General features: G+C 33.5%; 1 protein-coding gene across 13 annotated transcripts in view; it reads left to right on the plus strand.

Annotated features, from left to right (window-relative positions):
* Positions 1 to 18,738, plus strand: part of EED (embryonic ectoderm development) — a 30,387-nt gene that overhangs the window by 1,257 nt on the left and 10,392 nt on the right. For 3 of the 13 annotated variants that reach the window (XM_081536338.1, XM_081536343.1, XM_081536339.1), the window contains exons 2-9: positions 3,832 to 3,984; positions 5,875 to 5,967; positions 9,313 to 9,378; positions 10,686 to 10,811; positions 11,452 to 11,533; positions 13,588 to 13,679; positions 15,365 to 15,498; positions 17,501 to 17,606. In XM_081536338.1, the coding sequence (XP_081392464.1) occupies positions 3,832 to 3,984; positions 5,875 to 5,967; positions 9,313 to 9,378; positions 10,686 to 10,811; positions 11,452 to 11,533; positions 13,588 to 13,679; positions 15,365 to 15,498; positions 17,501 to 17,606 (852 nt within the window). Of the gene's footprint in view, positions 1 to 3,831; positions 3,985 to 5,874; positions 5,968 to 9,312; positions 9,379 to 10,685; positions 10,812 to 11,451; positions 11,534 to 13,587; positions 13,680 to 15,364; positions 15,499 to 17,500; positions 18,647 to 18,738 lie in introns of all 13 variants that reach the window. The other 10 variants (XM_081536340.1, XM_081536344.1, XM_081536345.1 and 7 more) reach the window with 8 other exon arrangements.

Below are 18,738 nucleotides of genomic sequence, written 5' to 3' on the forward strand. Positions count from 1 at the left end.
AGACCAAAATTTTCACTGAACAGATGGGAAAGAATTCTTTTTGCAGATAGAAGAAAGATATTTGGGGAGTTGTCAGTTTGTGGGATTTGGACTTGAAATTTCTGGAAGGCTTAGTAGGTGTTTATTGGTACTTTAAATCTTTTTATTTTCCTGTTGGTGCTTTCCAGTCTTATTATATATTGGGGTCTAACATTTTTGACCCTCTTCATTCCAGCCGTTGGAATCTGTTTTATTTCCACCTTCTCTTTAATTTCTCTTGGCAGATTAGATTAGTGACTAGGAGCACAAACTGGATTCAGGTGTAAGGTTAAAATTCGCCACTCTACTGCTTACCGGTTGGTTGATCTAGGTACTTTACCTAGTTTCCTTGGATTCTTACCTTAAAAATGGGGGTAATAACAGTATTTACCTCATGGGATGTTGTGAGGGTTAAATGAGATAATATAGGTAAAGTGCTGAACTGAATGCCCCGTTCATAAATACCATGTAAGTGTTATTTAGTCATTATTCCTTATTTTGTAATCACATTATCTAGACTTGTGTTTCTGGCCCTTCCAGATATTTATCAGGCAGAAATGTAATGAAGATGTCAATACCCAGTTTAGACTCAGGAAAATTTCAGGGAACTAAATTGAAAGGTTATTTTCTTTCTACAGATCCTTAAGAGGAATGTATTCTTTGATGCATACTGAAGCTATTCAGAGCTACATGGTTGGACTAAGCCTTTGTTTTGATTCCTTTGTTTAGATGGCGTCTTTTAACCTTTCCTCTGCCTTGGACACCTTAATGAATCTTGTGAAACTTCAGAGTAATATTTTCAAATGTATAAAATACAATATATAAGATTACAAACAAAATCAATGATAAAATTATAAGAAAGTTATAAAATGGTTTAAAACAAATTTCAGGTTTGTTTTAATACGTCTTTATTACATTAAGTAACTAGACCTCACAATGACTGATAGTACTGATGGGTATAGACAGCTTTGAGATCTGCAACAACTATGATGGGATATAAAAATTCATGATTTCCATTGCTGGGAAGGTTATGGCTACAGTAACATTAACACATATACTGCCTGTATTATAATAGAAGGAAGGAATAGATTTCAGTTAAAAATGTGAAAATTAAGATGCAATCTTAAATTTATTTATGAATTTATTCAACTGCATAAGTTCACAGGCCCTCTGAATTCCATCCAGGGACCCAGATCTAGGACATAGGTTAAAAGAAGCAGTAAAGGAAGGGAGTTGTATAAAAATGAATTCAGAAAAAGCTAATAAGGGCAGTGGTTTAACTCTTGAGGGAGCCAAATAATGATAGGAAGGCCAAAGGCAAGTGGAGGAAAGAATGTGGTATTTGTGAGTTGCAGTTAAGGTAGTCTGAGCAGTTGATACTGTTAAAGTGAATCAAAGAATTGATAGGACGTTAAATTTTTCTTTAATTTAAATATAATTGACTAATAACATCATGTTACTAGTTTTAGGTGCCCAACATAATGATTCAGTATTTGTTTGCATTGCAGAATGATCAGCACAGTAAGTGTAGTTAATATCTGATCTATTTTAAGTTCATTGTGTATGTATCTGCCATTTTATTGACTTTTTCATATAAGTGAGCATAAATGGCTTCTGAAAGAATACTAATTGTTGCCTGGTAGTAAGATCAGAAGGCTGAATCTGGAGACTTGTCTTTTGCTTAAGGAACCTGTGGCAAGATGAAGGGACAAATTACTATCCCCGTTTCCTTGTTGAGCAAATGAAGGTGGTAGTGCCATGTCAGTTGCACAGTACCATTCTATACTTTGAGGAGGAGGATCCAAGGTGGAAATCAGCCTGTGCACATACTAGATGTTCAGGAAAGGTTTGAATTTGCAAATAAAGTGAAAGCAGTGTGACTATTGTATTTCCATTTGATTCTATCTTGATTTGTCTATTTGAGGAGATGGGTAAATTAAATGAATAAAAGGTGTGTGTGTGTGTGCGCACACCCAATTATTTACTATGTTTTGTATGGATAAATTAAATGGTTAAAAGTGTGTGTGTGTAAATTAAATGGTTAAAAGGTGTGTGTTTGTGTGTAATGTGCCCCAGTTATTTACTGTGTTTTGTGTGGATTCTTGATTAGCAGTTGAATTTTTAGCCAGAGTGGAAAGAAGCTGGTGAATAAATGTCTAACCATTGTATTGTTTCATTTCTGTAGTGTTAAAAGATCATTTTCAGAAACATTTTATTTTACTCATGTGAGGGAACTGGTCAAGTTTAAGTCACACAGAACAAACCATATAGATGAAAGGAATGTAGAGATGAAATTGCAAATGGAGACAAAAACTTTTCTTAAGAATGCAAGGGAAGACATTTTGAACCTCTGCCTTTGGCTGTCACAGTGTAAGAGATGTAAGATTGTTCAGAGGCAGTGAAGCAGACTTGAATCTGATAACATGGAAGAAGCGGTAGACATGAAGTTTTCCAGTGAAATACAAATCTAGTGTTTTCTACACTAAATTTTAACTGTGTAAATTCAACTGAAAGGAAGAAATAGAGATTAAAAAGCAGTGATTTCAACCTAGGAACTGAACTCTATAAATATAGTTTTGTATTTTCTGTATCCAAAAGCTGATTGTGTTTACATTAAATTACAGTCTAGATATTGAGCACTACTCTGCCATCTATCCACTCCATTCCCTTTTTCCCATTATAGCGTTAGAATAATTTGTGTACTTTTTAAAAGCATTTCATTTTGGTATGAACCATTTGAAGTTTTGGAAACCACCCCTTAGAACTACCATATAATACCATACAATTTTTAAGCAAATTAATGTGAGTTTTTAATATACTTTTTGATATTCTAGTAAATTTTTAACTTTCTGTAATATCATAAAACTAACTTTAGGAAGCAATAATTTAAAAATAGCCCCTAGGGCAATGGTTTCTAGTCTGTGTTCTCATAGATGTTAGTGGGCACTCCATGAAAAAAGCTTCCTCTGGAATGAATTTAGTAACTGCTGCCCTAAGGTGATACAGGTTTAAATAAATCTCTTTATTCCAAAGAACACTTTGGAATGTGTAATTGGAAGAGGTAGTGAAATCCTCTTCTGAGAGTAGAGGACCATTATCTTGTGGACGGGAGACAGGATATAAATTAGGTGAATTTTTAAGGTTTATAGTCACTTCTACATTTGGAATGATTTTACTTCATAGTGAGCTTCTGGAGCTCTGAATCATGAGTATTTTAGAGCCATGAGTCACTGGTAAATAGCACATAATATGTAGGACCTAAAAAAATTTCTAAATGGTGTGTTATAAAGAAGCAGAGTTTGAATGATAATCAGGATTTTCCTCTAAAATAGGAAGTACTGACACACTGGCCTCAAACAGCCACCCGCTGCCGCTCTCCAGACGGAGCAGCGAGCAGTCAGATACGCCGAGGACGTGCCGGTCAGAGTCAGGAGTACCAGCAACCCTAACCAGCAAGACACCTCCTTAGGCTCTCTAAACAACACTTTCTTATCTAACAGTACCTTGTGTGAAGAGCAGTAAAGATGAAGTGAGGCAATGTAGTGTCATGGCTGGTGCAAACCAATGCCTTGTTATTTAAAGGCAGTATTATTCTTACTGTTAGCATTATCAGGATTAGTTTTTTGTTTATATTTTTGCCAAAATAGCAAATATCCACAAATCCTAATGCATTTGCAGGAATACATTTTTTCATTTCTCGCAGGATTTAGTACTTACTTCTTTTAGGTTGGTCAGCAGATCTCCAGTTTCAAGTCATTACCTAAGTACAGTATTGCTGTTTCATTTAGTTTTTTTCTGATTTGCTGCTTATAGGATGATGCTGTCAGTATAGAAAGTGGTACCAACACAGAACGCCCTGATACACCTACAAATACGCCAAACGCACCTGGAAGGAAGAGTTGGGGGAAGGGAAAATGGAAATCAAAGAAATGCAAATATTCTTTCAAATGTGTAAATAGTCTCAAGGTATGTGGAGAAAGACACAATCTGTGGGCTGAAGGCAGGGTTCCAGAATTGGAGGGTTAAACATTTTATGCTCAAGGTTCTCTGTCAAGTTAAAAATATTTTAAAATTATAATAATTGGAAGGCTTTGTTGTAGGGCAGACTACATAATTATAATCCATTCCACATTTGTTTAGCTTTTTTGGTTTGTTTTAAATTAAATGGGTAGTACCTAGTATTAAAACATCTGGTTTTTCTTTATTGTTTTTATTAATTTTCAGAAATGTTACTCTTCTTATTTTGTTAAAACTTAAAAGCGTAAGCCATTGTCTGGTACCTGTTACTGAAAAGAACTGAATGTGATTCATTAACTTTGAGTTAACATAAATTGAAACAGATGTCTTACTTTGTTCAGTCTTTAAAAATTTCACTCTTATTTGTAATTGTTTTCAAGAAAAAAGGTATGAATTAAAATTATTTTTGCATAGTTAATATTTGGGAGAAATAATAGGTTGGAGTTATTTAGATTACTGTTTTTCTCAATAGTCTTTAAAAAAATGTTTACTGATATTTAAGTGTCTTATATATTCATTTCCTGTTTTTTTAATTTGGGGATATTTTTCCTATACTGAGCAAAAATATACATTATAGTGTCTTGTGCATAGGTTGGATTCTTTTTAAAATATCTAAATATCCTTTTAAAGTCTTTGAAAAGCATAAGAAGCTATGGCTATATGGAAATTATTTTCCTATCTAGGTAGCAAAATTCATTGCTCTGTGTGTCAAATTATACTCTCTTAAAGGGAGAGAAATTAATCTTAGTGTTTGTGTGTGGGTGTTTTTCTTCTAAAGCAAAGTGTCTCCTGTAGTTTCATGTTAATATTTAGGTATATTAACCTATTTTTACATAGTATATTTGGAAAATGGTTTGAACTGCATTATTTTGATTAAATAAAACTGGCTTTTTAAAGGATAAGAAATGAATGTTGTAAGATATTAAAGTGCCTTAAAGTGAATATGAAAGTTACCGTTAAACATCAGGAAATTGCCAGTAAAATCCTAAGGCTGAAAAATAACTTTATGAACAAAACTGAATACTTTTAGCAGAGGGAACTCTGCTCAGTACTCTGTGGTGACCTAGATGGCAAAAGAGTTTGAAAAAGAATGGGTGTGTGTATATGTATGGCTGAATCCCTTTGCTGTGCACCTGAAACTGACACAACATTGTTAATCAGCTCCACTCCAATTAAAAAACAAAAAACTGAATGCTTGTTTTTTATATACCTCCTTACAACCTCCTGATAACTGTGGAGTTACAGCCCACTGCCTTCCTGGCCCCCACAAGTATTCTTGTTCATTATAAAACTTCTTAGGTTGTTTTTCTTTTAGGATACAAATGCAAAGTAATTTAAAATTGTTTCTATAGAACTAATGGAAAGCAGTGATTTGAATGGAATCAATTTTCTTCACAAGGGAAGAATTCAACCAGAAAACGTTTAATGAGTACTGGAGAAACTGTATTAACTCTCAGCTTATTTGTTATTTCAGAAAAATAAATTTTGTCCTAAGAGATTAAATGCATTTGTCACAATTATCCATTATATTTTGATGCAGAAGCATGGCATTTGGGTTTAAGAAGATAGAGAGCAACTATTAAAGTATTGTCATTGATGAGTACTTGTTGCCTAACCTCTAAGTCTTTAATTGTTACATAGTTTTATCATGCACCAGTATTTTAAAATGTGAAAACTGGACTAACATCTTTTAAGTGTCAAAAGTCAGTTTATGTATGATACATAAAATTGCAGCTTGCATTTTGGGGAGGGGGAGGTTTTTAGTGGGAATGATCGGTTTACTACCTTTTTTTGTTTTTAAAATATATTGATTTTTCTTATTTCTTGGTTATTTTATAGGAAGATCATAATCAACCATTGTTTGGAGTTCAGTTTAACTGGCACAGTAAAGAAGGAGATCCATTAGTGTTTGCAACTGTAGGAAGCAACAGAGTGAGTGTTAAGGGGCTGTTTGGCATTTGGCTCATCAGTCTCTGGTATTAATGTAAGACTGAAGTGTAATGATTTTGAAGTAAACTTTCTATAGCTAGTTTGACAGTATCATTCCTTTATGTAAAAATGAAACATTCTAGAAATTGTCAAAAATTAAAACTAACATTCATGCCTGAAAATACATCTTTTTTCATATATACTCACAAAATTGTTCATGAAACAAGTCTCTATATTTTGTCTTCATAAATATTGTTCTAAGTGGCTGAAAAAATTGACTTTACTTTTTCCAAGTGACTGTGATAGTTGTCAACTTGGAGTAAGAAGTCTGTGATTTCTTAAAAATAATAAATGTAATTAGTTGCTCTCTATAAATGCAAAGCATAAATCCAGTGGATTTGTATAATAGTTACTTAAAATATTTTAATTATACACAGTAAACATTTGTTTTGAATTATTTTTATTTAAGGAAGCCAGAGTGTCTTGAACTGAGAGAATGCATGGAAAAAAACCGTAGTGGACATGTTTTGATGTAAACTGTTATTTAACTTTTTAGTTGAACCTGGGGCTGAAAAAGTGGATTGCAAAGACTTATTTCCATTCACTTCTAAATGAATGGGGAAAAGGAAGATTCCTTGTGCCTGCCTGGGAGTCTCAGGAGTCTGTTAAATTGCAATCATTTTGGAAAAGTTGTCCTTCTAATAATAAGTCTTTTATCAACTTACATTCTGGTTATTCATTAATAATGTACTAGGAGTTATGAGGAATAACAGAGAAACAGATTGGTGTATTTGGAAAGAGAAAGATGGGGGAAATTGACTAACTAGTATGGGTTTACAGTAAAGTCACTTTCTTTACCTTTAGCCCAAGAGGGGAAGGGAAGGAGGTGAATCTGGGAGCTATTCTGTAACTTCTTGTTTCAATTGAGTGAAATTAAATCTTACGATTCTTTAGTAATTGCTTGTTAGAGAAATAAAAGACCATGATTTTTAATGCACTGTTTCCTATATTTATGTTTTTTAGTGTTAGTATTCTGTTCTCAATCAAAACTAACCTAGGAGTTGTCAGCTGAGTATTTTCCAAATGGCAGCATATTTCCAAGCTTTTTTCTTTTTTTTTTTATTTTCTGAAAGTTTGAAAATCTTACAGACATGCATGCATCTATTCTGGGCTAAATCCTTCCTATTCCTATTTTCTGAAAAGTAAAATTTGGCTTTAAATAATTTCCTTGAAGTCGTCAAAGAAGTTTTTATATATATATATAATTTTATTGTTTGGCTCTGCTGGGTGTTTTGCTGTGTGGGCTTTTCTCTAGTCACAGCGAGCATAGGTTACTCTCTAGTTGAGGTACACAGGCTTCTTCCTGAGGCGGCTTCTCTTGTTGCGGAGAAGGCTCTGGAACATTGGGGCATCAGGAGCTGTGGCATGAGAGCTCAGCATTGCGGCTCCTGGGCTGTAGAGCATAGGCTCAGTAGTTGTGGCGCACAGGCTTAGTTAGTTGCCCTGCATTCAGAGAAGATGCTTTTATTGGTTGTTAAAGTTCTGAAAATTTGAAACTCACTACTTAAGTTGATAACCTGGATAACAGCCTTTTTTTTATGTTTAACCAAATGTATGTTGTGATATGTAGCTCGAAAACAATGATTCAGAGGGAACGTGATGCAGTTCAAAGAAAAAATTAAGGTTGTTTTTTTCTGAAAATTGGGAATATAATCCATTAATTGATTTGAATTCACTTTTAAGACATCACTATAAGCATACTTCACTAACTACACCATCATTATTATTAATTGTCATGTTAGTTAATTAGAATTAGTACAACTTGTGCTTCAGAATGCCTATTGTAATGTTCCAGGCTTTCTAACAAAATGAATCCCTAGTCTCACTTAAAATGACATTGAATTATAGGTTATTGAATTATAAGAAAATCTCCTATTTGGACCTTTTTTTTTTAAGAAAAATAAAACACTCTCTAAAGACATAACCTAGTTAATGTCCATATAAAGAATATTTTTTTAGAATATTAATGTAGGGATTATCTTATTAATAGATGATTTAAAGGATTTTTATGGAGTTCTTATAGACTTATTAAAATTAGTAACAGTATTGCTAACATGAGTAAACTAAGAAAAATGGAAAGAGATTTTTTTAAAATGTGATATTCCAGGGACTTCCCTAGTGACCCAGTGGTTAAGACTTTGCCTTCCGATGCAGAAGGTGCAAGTCCTATCCCTGGTTGGGGAGCTAAGATTCCACATGCTTTGGGGCCAAAAAACCAAAACATAAAACAAGCAATATTGTAAAAAAATTCAATAAAGACTTTAACAATGGTCCACATCAAAAAGTGTTTAAAAAAAATTTTAGTATTACAGAGTAAGCCCTCTGTATCCTCGGGGTTCCACATCCACAGACTCATCCAACTATGGATCAAGAATATTCAGAAAAGAAAATTCCAGAAAGTTCCAAAAAAGCATAATTTGGATTTGCTTTGTGCTGGCACTTTTATTTGCATAGCATTTGCGTTGTATTAGATGTCATAGTGGTTTAAAGATCAAGATCAACTATACTGGAGGATGTGTGAGATTATATGCAAATACTGTGCCATTTTATAGGAGGAACTTGAACATTCTCAGATTTTGGTATCTGTGGGCGTCCTGGAACTTATCCCCTTGCAGATACTGGGACAACTGTACATAACTGAGTAAAGTGAATATGTTATTAATTTTAGAAAATGACAAATGGAAAGGGCCACTGTACAACAGAAGGTTAATATTTGATGAGCAATGTCCATGAGGCAAATTTTAGATTTTCTTTTATGTAATTAATAAATGCTCTAAAACCACCCAAAGACTTGAAAGAGAATAAGCCACAGGAATTCCCTGGAGGTCCAGTGGTTGGAACCCTGCACTTTCACTGCCATGGGCCTAAGTTCAGTCCCTGGTCAGGGAACTGAGATCTTGCAAGCCATAGGGCACATCCGGACAAAAAAAAAAAAAAGGATAAACCACAGTTTTAGGAAGTAGTTATACTTTACTGTGAGGTACTCAACTGTATTGACTTGGAAGAATTGGTCCAATTATATGAATAACTTGAAAACATTGGAAATAGAAACCATTATTATTACTACAGTGTTTAATATGCTCTGGAAATTATGTAATGCATTAAGGTTTATAATGGTTTCCTTAAATTTAAAGGAGTTCTCCTTTTTTAATAGTTTTCTGTATTATTTAAGTTATTTTTAAAAAGTTTTTTTTGACTGTACTGCACAGTAAAATAAAGTATGTTCAATAGCTGAAGAGTGTGTTTCTGTATTTGAGATAAACTTTGCTGTATTTTTGTTTTCATTAGGTTACCTTATATGAATGTCATTCACAAGGAGAAATCCGGTTGTTGCAATCTTACGTGGATGCTGATGTATCCTTTCCTGGGTTTTCAGTATCATTGGCTAAAGAAATTGAATAAGTACTCCAAAACTTTTGTACCTTACTTTCTTAACTTGATCCAATGCTATTCCTTCACTGCTACCCAAGAGATTCTTGGTATCTGGTTTTCCTGCTCCCTGGAAGCCACTTTCAGGGCGGGCATGAGGGAGGGCAGTACACGTGGCTAGAGATGGGCACTGGAAACTCAGTAATAGAAAGTGATAGTAGAAAGTAGTTAAAACTTCCTGTTTCTTTAACCTTGCTAAGATTTTTAGTATTTCAGGGCAGGGATGTTGGTGAATTTGGGTTGATCAGAAGCTGTGCCTGACAGTCATATCAAGTATTTGGTCAGCAGAGCCTACAGGGAAAAAAATAAGCATGTTTGTTTAGGAAATAAAATATCGTAAAACATGGGCTTATAAAGAAAAAGCTTTAAAAGGCCAAAGGATACAACAGTCAAAGCTTCGTGTTAAGATTTCTTCCAGATCCATTTGAAAAACCTAGCAAGTAAGAAAAAGAACATTTTAGTCTTCCCTTTGGTGATAAGGAGGGAGGTGACCTTTGGCAGTATTGGGAAAGTCTCACACAGGAAAAGGTGGAAAACTGAATAGTTAACTAATTTTTATCTAGAGGCACATAGAGTTATTGAGATAGAGTCAGGGTCAGCAAGTTACAGCCTGTGGAACTGGACATCTGGTTTTGTTTTGTTTTGTTTTATTTATTCTTAATACCAAAAACATTTTGTATTGGGGAATAGCTGATTAACAATGTTGTGATAGTTTCAGGTGAACAGTGAAGGGACTCAGCCATGCATATACATGTATCCATTCTTCCCCAAACCTCACTCTCATCCAGGCTGGCACATAATGTTGAGCAGAGTTCCGTGGGCTATATGAGGGTTTTTGTTGGTTTGCATTTTAAATACAGCAGTGTGTACATGATCTTCCCAAAGTCCTTGACTATCCCTTCCCCCGGACACCTGTTTTTATAGATAAATTTTGGGGAGGATACAACCTATGCCTATTCATTTACATATTGGCTGTGGCTGCTTTCAAAAGACAGAAGTAAATAGTTGTGCAAACAGCAAAATAGTAATCAAAATTGGGTGGAAGGACTGGCTCTGTTTGATCACTTGGTGTAGATTTTAGACCTAAAATCTTCATTGTTTCAACCCTGATGGTATAAAGAAAAACGGGAACTTCTTTGTCAAGAGCTTCAGCAATTCTTTGGAGGTTATTGTGATCATTGATGTGTTTCCTTTTCAAAAACAGATTATATTTCTTAATTGGGATTTCTTAGGCTGATGAAAACTTTTACACTTGTGCATGGACATATGATAGCAATACAAGCCATCCTCTGCTGGCTGTCGCTGGATCTAGAGGCATAATTAGGATAATTAATCCCATAACAATGCAGTGCATAAAGGTGGGTTTTCTTGTTAAATTGTAGATCTGCTTTTTTTGAATGCACACCTGTGAAAACTTGCCATGTTAAATTTAAAACTGAGTCAACTTCTGTGCAGTTTTTAGTTTGGTTTGTGCTTTGCCTGTTGCTTCCTTTAGCTAAGTCTTTTGAGACCTTTGTCACATTTGGGTGTAATGCAAATTAAGGAATAAATGGGAAAATTTTATCATTTGCACTGTTTTCTGTTAAAATCATTTCTGTTCTTTTGCTTTATCCTGAGAAACTCTAAATGAACAATAACTAAAGAGTGAGCTCATTTTTCAAGAACCCCTAAATAGGAGTATGGAGTCAAGGGCACTTTTTAAAGAATTGAAAAGTGAAGCCTTGGAAGTTGCTACTAAAAGAAATTTTACAGATCACTTTAACCCTGGGGGCACATTAGAATCACCTGAAAATCTTTTAAATCCTTGCTGTGGCTCAGAATATCTGCAAATGGGACTTGAACGTCTTTTATTTTTCCTTCAAGCTGGGTGATTTTAATATGTGGTCAAGATTGAGAACCACTGCTTCAAGTGAAATTATTTTTCCATTCTCTTAAGATTAATGAAAATGAATTTATTGATTTTTATATGAAAGTTGAAATGTCTTAAATTTATTATAGCACTATGTTGGCCATGGAAATGCTATCAATGAGCTGAAATTCCACCCAAGAGATCCAAATCTTCTCCTGTCAGTAAGTAAAGGTAAGAGAAACAAATATTTCCTTAAGTTGCATTTATCTGGGAGTGAGTTGGGTTTTGTTTGTTTTGTTTGACTTTGGGACAAACTAAGGGAAAATTCCAAATTTGAAAAGAAGTAAGGTTTAGAAAAATCTTGGGCTACATTAGCATCCCCAAACCAAGAACTGGAGAATGGGACCATGAAATACACTATTCATGTAAGATGTAGATAAAATAATTGACACTGAGGGTTAGGTGTGTGTTATCCTTATTTACCATATTGCATTATGATAGTTCTAGAACTTCATTCTCAATTGAATTATCATACTAAACTATGTATTTTAATGGCAGGTCACCAAAATTGCAACATTTTTAATAGTTTGAAGGTAGTCTAGCAAATCATCTGATGCTTTCCATTCATGTAATAAGAAATAGTGTATCTGAAAATCCATAATGCTTTTTTTTGCCTCTCTATAAAGCTATTTTATAAAAGATTCCCTGTAAGATTCCTTAAAATGCTAAGTTAACCAGCGTAAGCTCTTCTAAATGTTTTCCTTCCTTACAAAGAGAAAGCATTGTCTTGCTCTGTATGCCTGTGTTGGCAGTATAAGTTTATTTTGGGTTCAGACAGCCCTCTGAATCATTCTTAATCATTTCTGAGCTCTCTAAAGTGATTTGAGTTGTTCTTATTTCTACATTCTATTTTTTATTGCCCTTTCTCCTTTCATTTCTACATTATTATTCTAGTCCAGTGTATTCTTTTCTTAACAGCTATCACACCTATAACCTAACCCCCACAACCTCCCCATATTAAAAGATGTCCTCAACTTAAAACTCTTACATGAAAAATATTTCAGCGTGATTTTTCAACTATCAAGGCTTGTTTGGAAATAGACACCTAAGAAGAGAGCTGATAACTTTTTCTCTTCTGTTAATAACAGTAGCTGGGCTCAGATATTCTTTTACAAGTAACACAGACCATAATGCCTTACTTGTTCTTAATATCACAGTTTCTTAACCTTGCTCTTCCCCCATTGTGTTAGAGCATTTTTCAAACAGCTTTTCAAAATGAACAGGAATTTTTCTGCAAGTAAAACTCAGGAAAAGACAGCTTATAGGAAAAAAAAATATGCAAATTGTGTATCTAATAAGGGGCTTAAATCAAGAGGTCATACAGTTCAGTAATAAAAAGACAACCAAATTAAAAGCAGACAAAGGATTTAAGTAAACACCTTTCAAAAAAATAGGCAAGAATGTCCAATAAGCACATGGAAAAGCACTCATTGTTAATCATTAGGGAAATGCAAATCAAAAATACAGTGAGATACCACTTCAAACCTACTAGGATGACTGTAGTCAAAAAGACAGTAAAATATGGAACCCCTTCATCCATTGCTGGTGCAAATGTAAAATGTGTAAGCACAATGAAAAACAATCTGGCCGTTCCTTAAAAAGCTAAACATACAATTACCACTCCTAGGTATGTATATCTTCAAGAGAAATGTGAATGTGCACAAAAACTTGGATGCAGATTGGAATCAAGAAATCATTTTTGTAACAATGTTTATTTCCACTACTAACTATATTGTATAATGTGTTAATATTACACAGTATAGACATTGTTAAATTTCAAAGTCTGCTTGGTATTATATTTATGAATATTGCTTTCTGTTTATTTTGTTGCTGATGTTTAGTGGAAGATGAGATTGCTCAGATTACAGTTATAGAATTTTTGAAAGGTCTATAATACTCTAAATAATGTCCCAATGTGTGTATGTTTCAATCCTAGTTTCAGATTTACTATAGAGATCTTATAAATCTACTTTGTCCTCTTCAATTTGTAAATGTGGGTATGGTGGAGGGGAAAACTAGTACCCTTGAAAGTTTGAACTCATACTTAGTTAAATCTATAGGTAATATAAATATTTTAAGTTCCTATATGATATGGATTCCTTCTTAGTCATTACTGTGAATGAGTTAAGTCCAAACTTTGGTAGTTTTTTCTTTAAAGAGATAATTAAAAGTCCACAGTAAATGAATGATAAAAGTTTATGTTAATTTTTTTGTGTCTATACTAGATCATGCTTTACGATTATGGAATATCCAAACGGACACTCTGGTGGCAATATTTGGAGGTGTAGAAGGGCACAGAGATGAAGTTCTAAGTGCTGTAAGTTGAAAGCTGCAGGGCAGTGACCTTCAGGTGTACAAAGCTGTGAACAATCCCTTTAAGAAAGCATGTGGTTTGTTTCATGTAGCTTGGCAGGCAGTTATTTCATTTACTGTGACAGACAAGGTTTTAACTTAAAGATGAAATAAAGCAAGTAGGCTCTTTGTGTTTTATCTGTACTCTTGAACATGTTTTACCAGTGCCTGGGTTCTCATGAAAGAATTCTATGAACTTGTTCCTTTCCTTTTTTAATCTAAAATCACGAAGTTAACCTTTTGTTGTTTCTCAGTTATTAAAGGAAAAGGTTAACCTACTTGGCAATTAAATTTTTTCATCTTTTATTTGAAGTTGAAATATAAGTTACTCATTTCTAGGAAGTGTTGTTCACATTGACTTGTAGATAACTTCCCTTTGATGGCATGGTGTTGTCTTTATGCTTTGTATTATAATCTGTTGATCTGTTGTAGTAATATTAAGTGTTTTTAGTTAAGTTTCAGATTTTTTGTTGTTTAGGTTTACTTACATTCTGTGTGTAGCTTACTTATTTAGTAGTCTTACAGCTATTCAGTTTTGTTTTGTTTTTTTTTTAAACTATTTTAAAAGGGAATTATATTTTGAAGATGTGATATTTTAATTGGAGGTACTAAATATTCCTATATGCTTTCGTGAGACTCATACCTACCTTAAAGGATTTTCTAGAACTTGCAGAACTCCATCTGGATTTATGTGTGAAAAAACAAAGACTACTGTCCTTCCTTAAAAACTAAACGAGAGCTCCTGGCTCTAGAGGTGTCTTGTTGCTATTGACAGTGAGGTTATTAGGAAAAGAGGCAGCTGCCAGACTTCTGAATTCAATAAACACCAAACCTGAAGCTCTCAGACTTTTGTAAAACTGTATTCATGATTGATTCAAAGATTGGATTAACATAGAATATCTAGATTAGTGAGGAAAGTACTCTCCTTAAATAGAACTCTCTACTGTTATTTCTTAAAATGAAAGCAGGGGATAGTTTGTATCTGTTCTTTACCAATAGGAGTTCACTGCTAGAAGGATTGGTGTGTGAGATTTTCATTGACACATGTACCATGTGCTAAAGTAAATATCTCTGAGCCTCAGTGTCTGATCTGTGAGATGAGGTGGAATAAGGTTGTTACAATAGATGATCTGCTAGGAGCTCATTAAAAATTAGTAAATAGCAAATGAGGAAATGTTGCTTCCTTTTTAAGACATGTTTTTCTTTATTCATTTAAAAAGTGAACTCTAAAACGAAGGTACCTGGCTTATCTAAGTGTTCTGACGTAGATGTACAAGTAAATTTCAGTTGTTTAAAGGACTCCTAATTTCGCATGCAGATACCAGTTTCATTGCTTCATCTGGGTTGGGCAAAGAAAAATAACAACCATTCAGGTTTTTATGTCATAGAATAATTATTTTCCCTCAGCATTAGGAGTTTACTTCTTACCTGCCATATTGCATAAGCTCGTATATTGTGGTGATAGCAAGTCAGTTAAAACTAAATCTTGAAAGTGGTAAAAACCTTGTGACTTATGGCCTGCATATATGAAACCCAAAATGTTAGTGTTGTGGTTTGAAATACAATTTTCACAGTACTGGACATGAAAATCAGCATAATTTGGGGAAACAATTTACATATTTAATTTAAGCTTTTCTGTTTTATATACAGGATTATGATCTTTTGGGTGAAAAAATAATGTCTTGTGGTATGGATCACTCTCTTAAACTTTGGAGGATCAATTCAAAGAGAATGATGAATGCGATTAAGGAATCTTATGATTATAACCCAAATAAAACTAACAGGTAACAGTCGTAGTATTTAAAACAATTTGCTATCTCATGCCTTTGAATAGTGTTTTACTTTTTCAAAAATTGTTATATAAGTCTCCAGTATTGAGTTGAGAACCCCCTCTTTTAATAACTTTAAGGTACAATTTATATGCCATAAAACTCATTGAATTTAAATGAATTTATTTTTATTTATTTATGAATTTATTTCTGAATTTTTATATATGAATTTATTTGAATTTATTTTTATCTGATTATGTTTGTGGCTCATGTTTCAAAAGCTCTTTCAGTTGTATTTTTACCTTAATTTAGTAGCCCATTTCACGTATTTTATTTACATACGCATGTGCTAATGTTGTTAGCACTGCTTGTCAACACTGTAAATTCTAATTAAAGACAGTAAGTCATAATTTTTTCAGTGGGGTTCTTAGCTTTAATTCATGATAAATGCTTTCCTTTAAATGATAACTCATTTCACTAAACAGAAAATTCAAAAGCAGGAGCTTTGTTCTAAGGGGCTACATGTGGGAACTTTTCAGTTTTCTTAATTTATTTTTGAAAAACCTCAGTTCTTAATTAATTTACTGTCTTTTTCAGAATCTTACCAAGCTATTCTCTTTCACTATGATTATTGTATGTTTGTAAATGTTAACTTTGTTTGCTCTTTTCATTTTAGCAGTTAATTCCCTGATTATGGACCACATTATAAGCAGATTGTTAGTTGAATTTGTAACCATAAGTAAATATTTTAATACAATGACATCACATCTCAGGCCTCTTAAGAATTAGCACAGCTTTCAAATTGTGTTTTAAAACACCAGGGGTTAGTACAATATTAAATTTATGTTTTTGTATTTTCTAGAGCTCTGGAATAAATAGAAGTTGTATTTTACAGCTTACAGAAAGTAACAGTGAATTATGTTGGTCTTCTTGAGAGAGGTTTAACCATAGATTATAATACATAGTTGGCTAAAAAGCAATTAATAAAGCTATAGCAGTTAAGAATTTATATCAAGTCATTAATAGCATTTTAATGTTTTAATAAAAGATCTGGGAGTTTCCTGGTGGCCCAGGGGTTAGGATTCCAGGCTTTCCTGTGGCCCTACTTCAGTCCCTGGCTGGGGAACTAAGATCCTGTGAGCCACAAAAAAAAGGTAAAAGAAGATCCCACAATTTGAATTGGAAAACATATTTGAAATGATGCAGCCCAACATCCTTTTTATGTATGAGGGAAAAGCCAAGGAGAAGACTTGTGAGTTGCCCAAGATACAACTAATTCATGGCATATGATACTTCTTCAGTTACTTCACTTTAAAAACTGAATCACTTACTAGATTAGAAATGTTAGGTATACATTTAATTAACTTAAGAATTGGTAGCAACTTCTCTAACTTATGGTCTTGTCACAAACATCTTTAAGGAAAAATTGGACCATATTTAACTTTTCTAAATAGAGGAAAAGTTCTAACTAATGTCAAATTCCTGTCAGATATCATCTTGAAAAATTGTTGTTCTAGGCAGGATTCTCACCTAACTATCTTTACCAGACTTTGAAATGTGTCATTGTTTCTGAAAGATGACTATCTTTTGAAATAAGGTAGGTGTGTTAACTTTCATAGACCATTGTTAATTTGAAAGGATTGAGTTGGTAGCTTAGCATTTTCTATGAGAAATTTTCAGTTCTAAGCAGATGTCTTTGATTATTGGTTACGATAGCCAGAATTGAAGTAGTTGATTTTGGTCTATATATAGTAAGGCAGGAAGTTGCAGTTTTTATAAATGAAGTTTCATAGGATGAATACAAAATTCAGTTGTGAGCTAATAATGAAGTAAAATGTAGAAACAAAAACAGAATGAGATTTTAGTTTCCAATAAACAGATAAGAAAGTATTTAGTTTTATAGGAACACAGACGAACTAACACTCATCTGTTTTTCAGAGTTGTATAAATCCTAAAAGGAAAATTAGTGAGCTTCTGCTACACATTTTTCTCTTAACTTTTGATATTTCCATTTCAGGCCATTTATTTCTCAGAAAATTCATTTTCCTGACTTTTCTACCAGAGACATACATAGAAATTATGTCGATTGTGTGCGATGGTTAGGTGATTTGATACTTTCCAAGGTATGGTAACTGCTGTTAAGCTGTATTTCCATTGTTTGTGTGAGTTGGAGCTCTGCAGGGAGCACAGTTTTTTATGCAGTTGGTAAATTGTGTAACAGATGGGAAATTGCTTTTTTTTTTTTAAGTTTCATGATACTTTGAAAATTCAGAAACTTATTTTAGGCATGAAACATCCTGATGAACTATAATTTGTGCTCCAGTAAGATAAAAAATGTTAACTTGCAAGATGATATTCTCTGATATCCCGTGTTACTGTAAAATTACCAATATCCAAAGCCAGTAGTAGGGGTTTTTTTGGGTTTTGTTTTTAATGTTTGTGTCCGTTTTCGTGAACTTACATGTACAAAAACAGACAGATGGAGTTGGCTCATGGGCTCTAGTTTGCCAGCCCCTGCTCTAGTATGTTGATATATATTTTTTCTACTGATAATTTAGAGAAGTTGGTGGTGATGTCATCTGAACATTTAGGATTGTCAGATTTGGACAAATTGCTATCCAGTTTCTTTTCTTGGTATAGGTTTCAGAGATTTCACTTTTTCTTGGGTAGAGCCTGATTATTTATATTTTCCTTACCAATGAGGGTATAGTTACCAATGAGGGTTTTTTATTTTTTTAACCTTTGATTTTGAAATTAAATTCACAGGAAATTCCAAAGACAGTTTAGAGAGGTTCCACATTGCCCTTCACCCAGTTTCTCCCATTGGTTACACCTTATATATACAATATCAAATCCAGGAAGCTTACATCGTATGTGTATGTATAGTTGTATGTTATTTTATCACATGTGATTTTGTCATTTCAAGAATGTTTCTGTATAGGACCTTTTAAGATTATTTTTCACTCAGTATAATGCCATCCAAGTTGTGTGTATCAGTAGGTCTCCCTTTTAGTTGCTAAATAGTACCCCATGGTATGGATGTACCACAGTTTATTTAACCTTATTCATCTATTGTAGGACATTTTGGTCCTTTCCAGTTTTTGGCCTGTTACAAATAAAGCTGCTATTGAACAGTCGTGTGTAGGTTTTTGTGTGGACTTACGTAAGTTTTCACTTCTCTGGGATAAATGCCTAGAAGGGCAATTGCTGGGTCATGGTTACATTTGTTTAGTTTTTTAAGAACCTGCCAAACTA

Source organism: Giraffa tippelskirchi, chromosome 10, assembly GCF_054371585.1.
Source record: "Giraffa tippelskirchi isolate mGirTip1 chromosome 10, T2T-mGirTip1v1.2.pri, whole genome shotgun sequence".
In the NCBI taxonomy this organism is placed as follows: domain Eukaryota; kingdom Metazoa; phylum Chordata; class Mammalia; order Artiodactyla; family Giraffidae; genus Giraffa; species Giraffa tippelskirchi.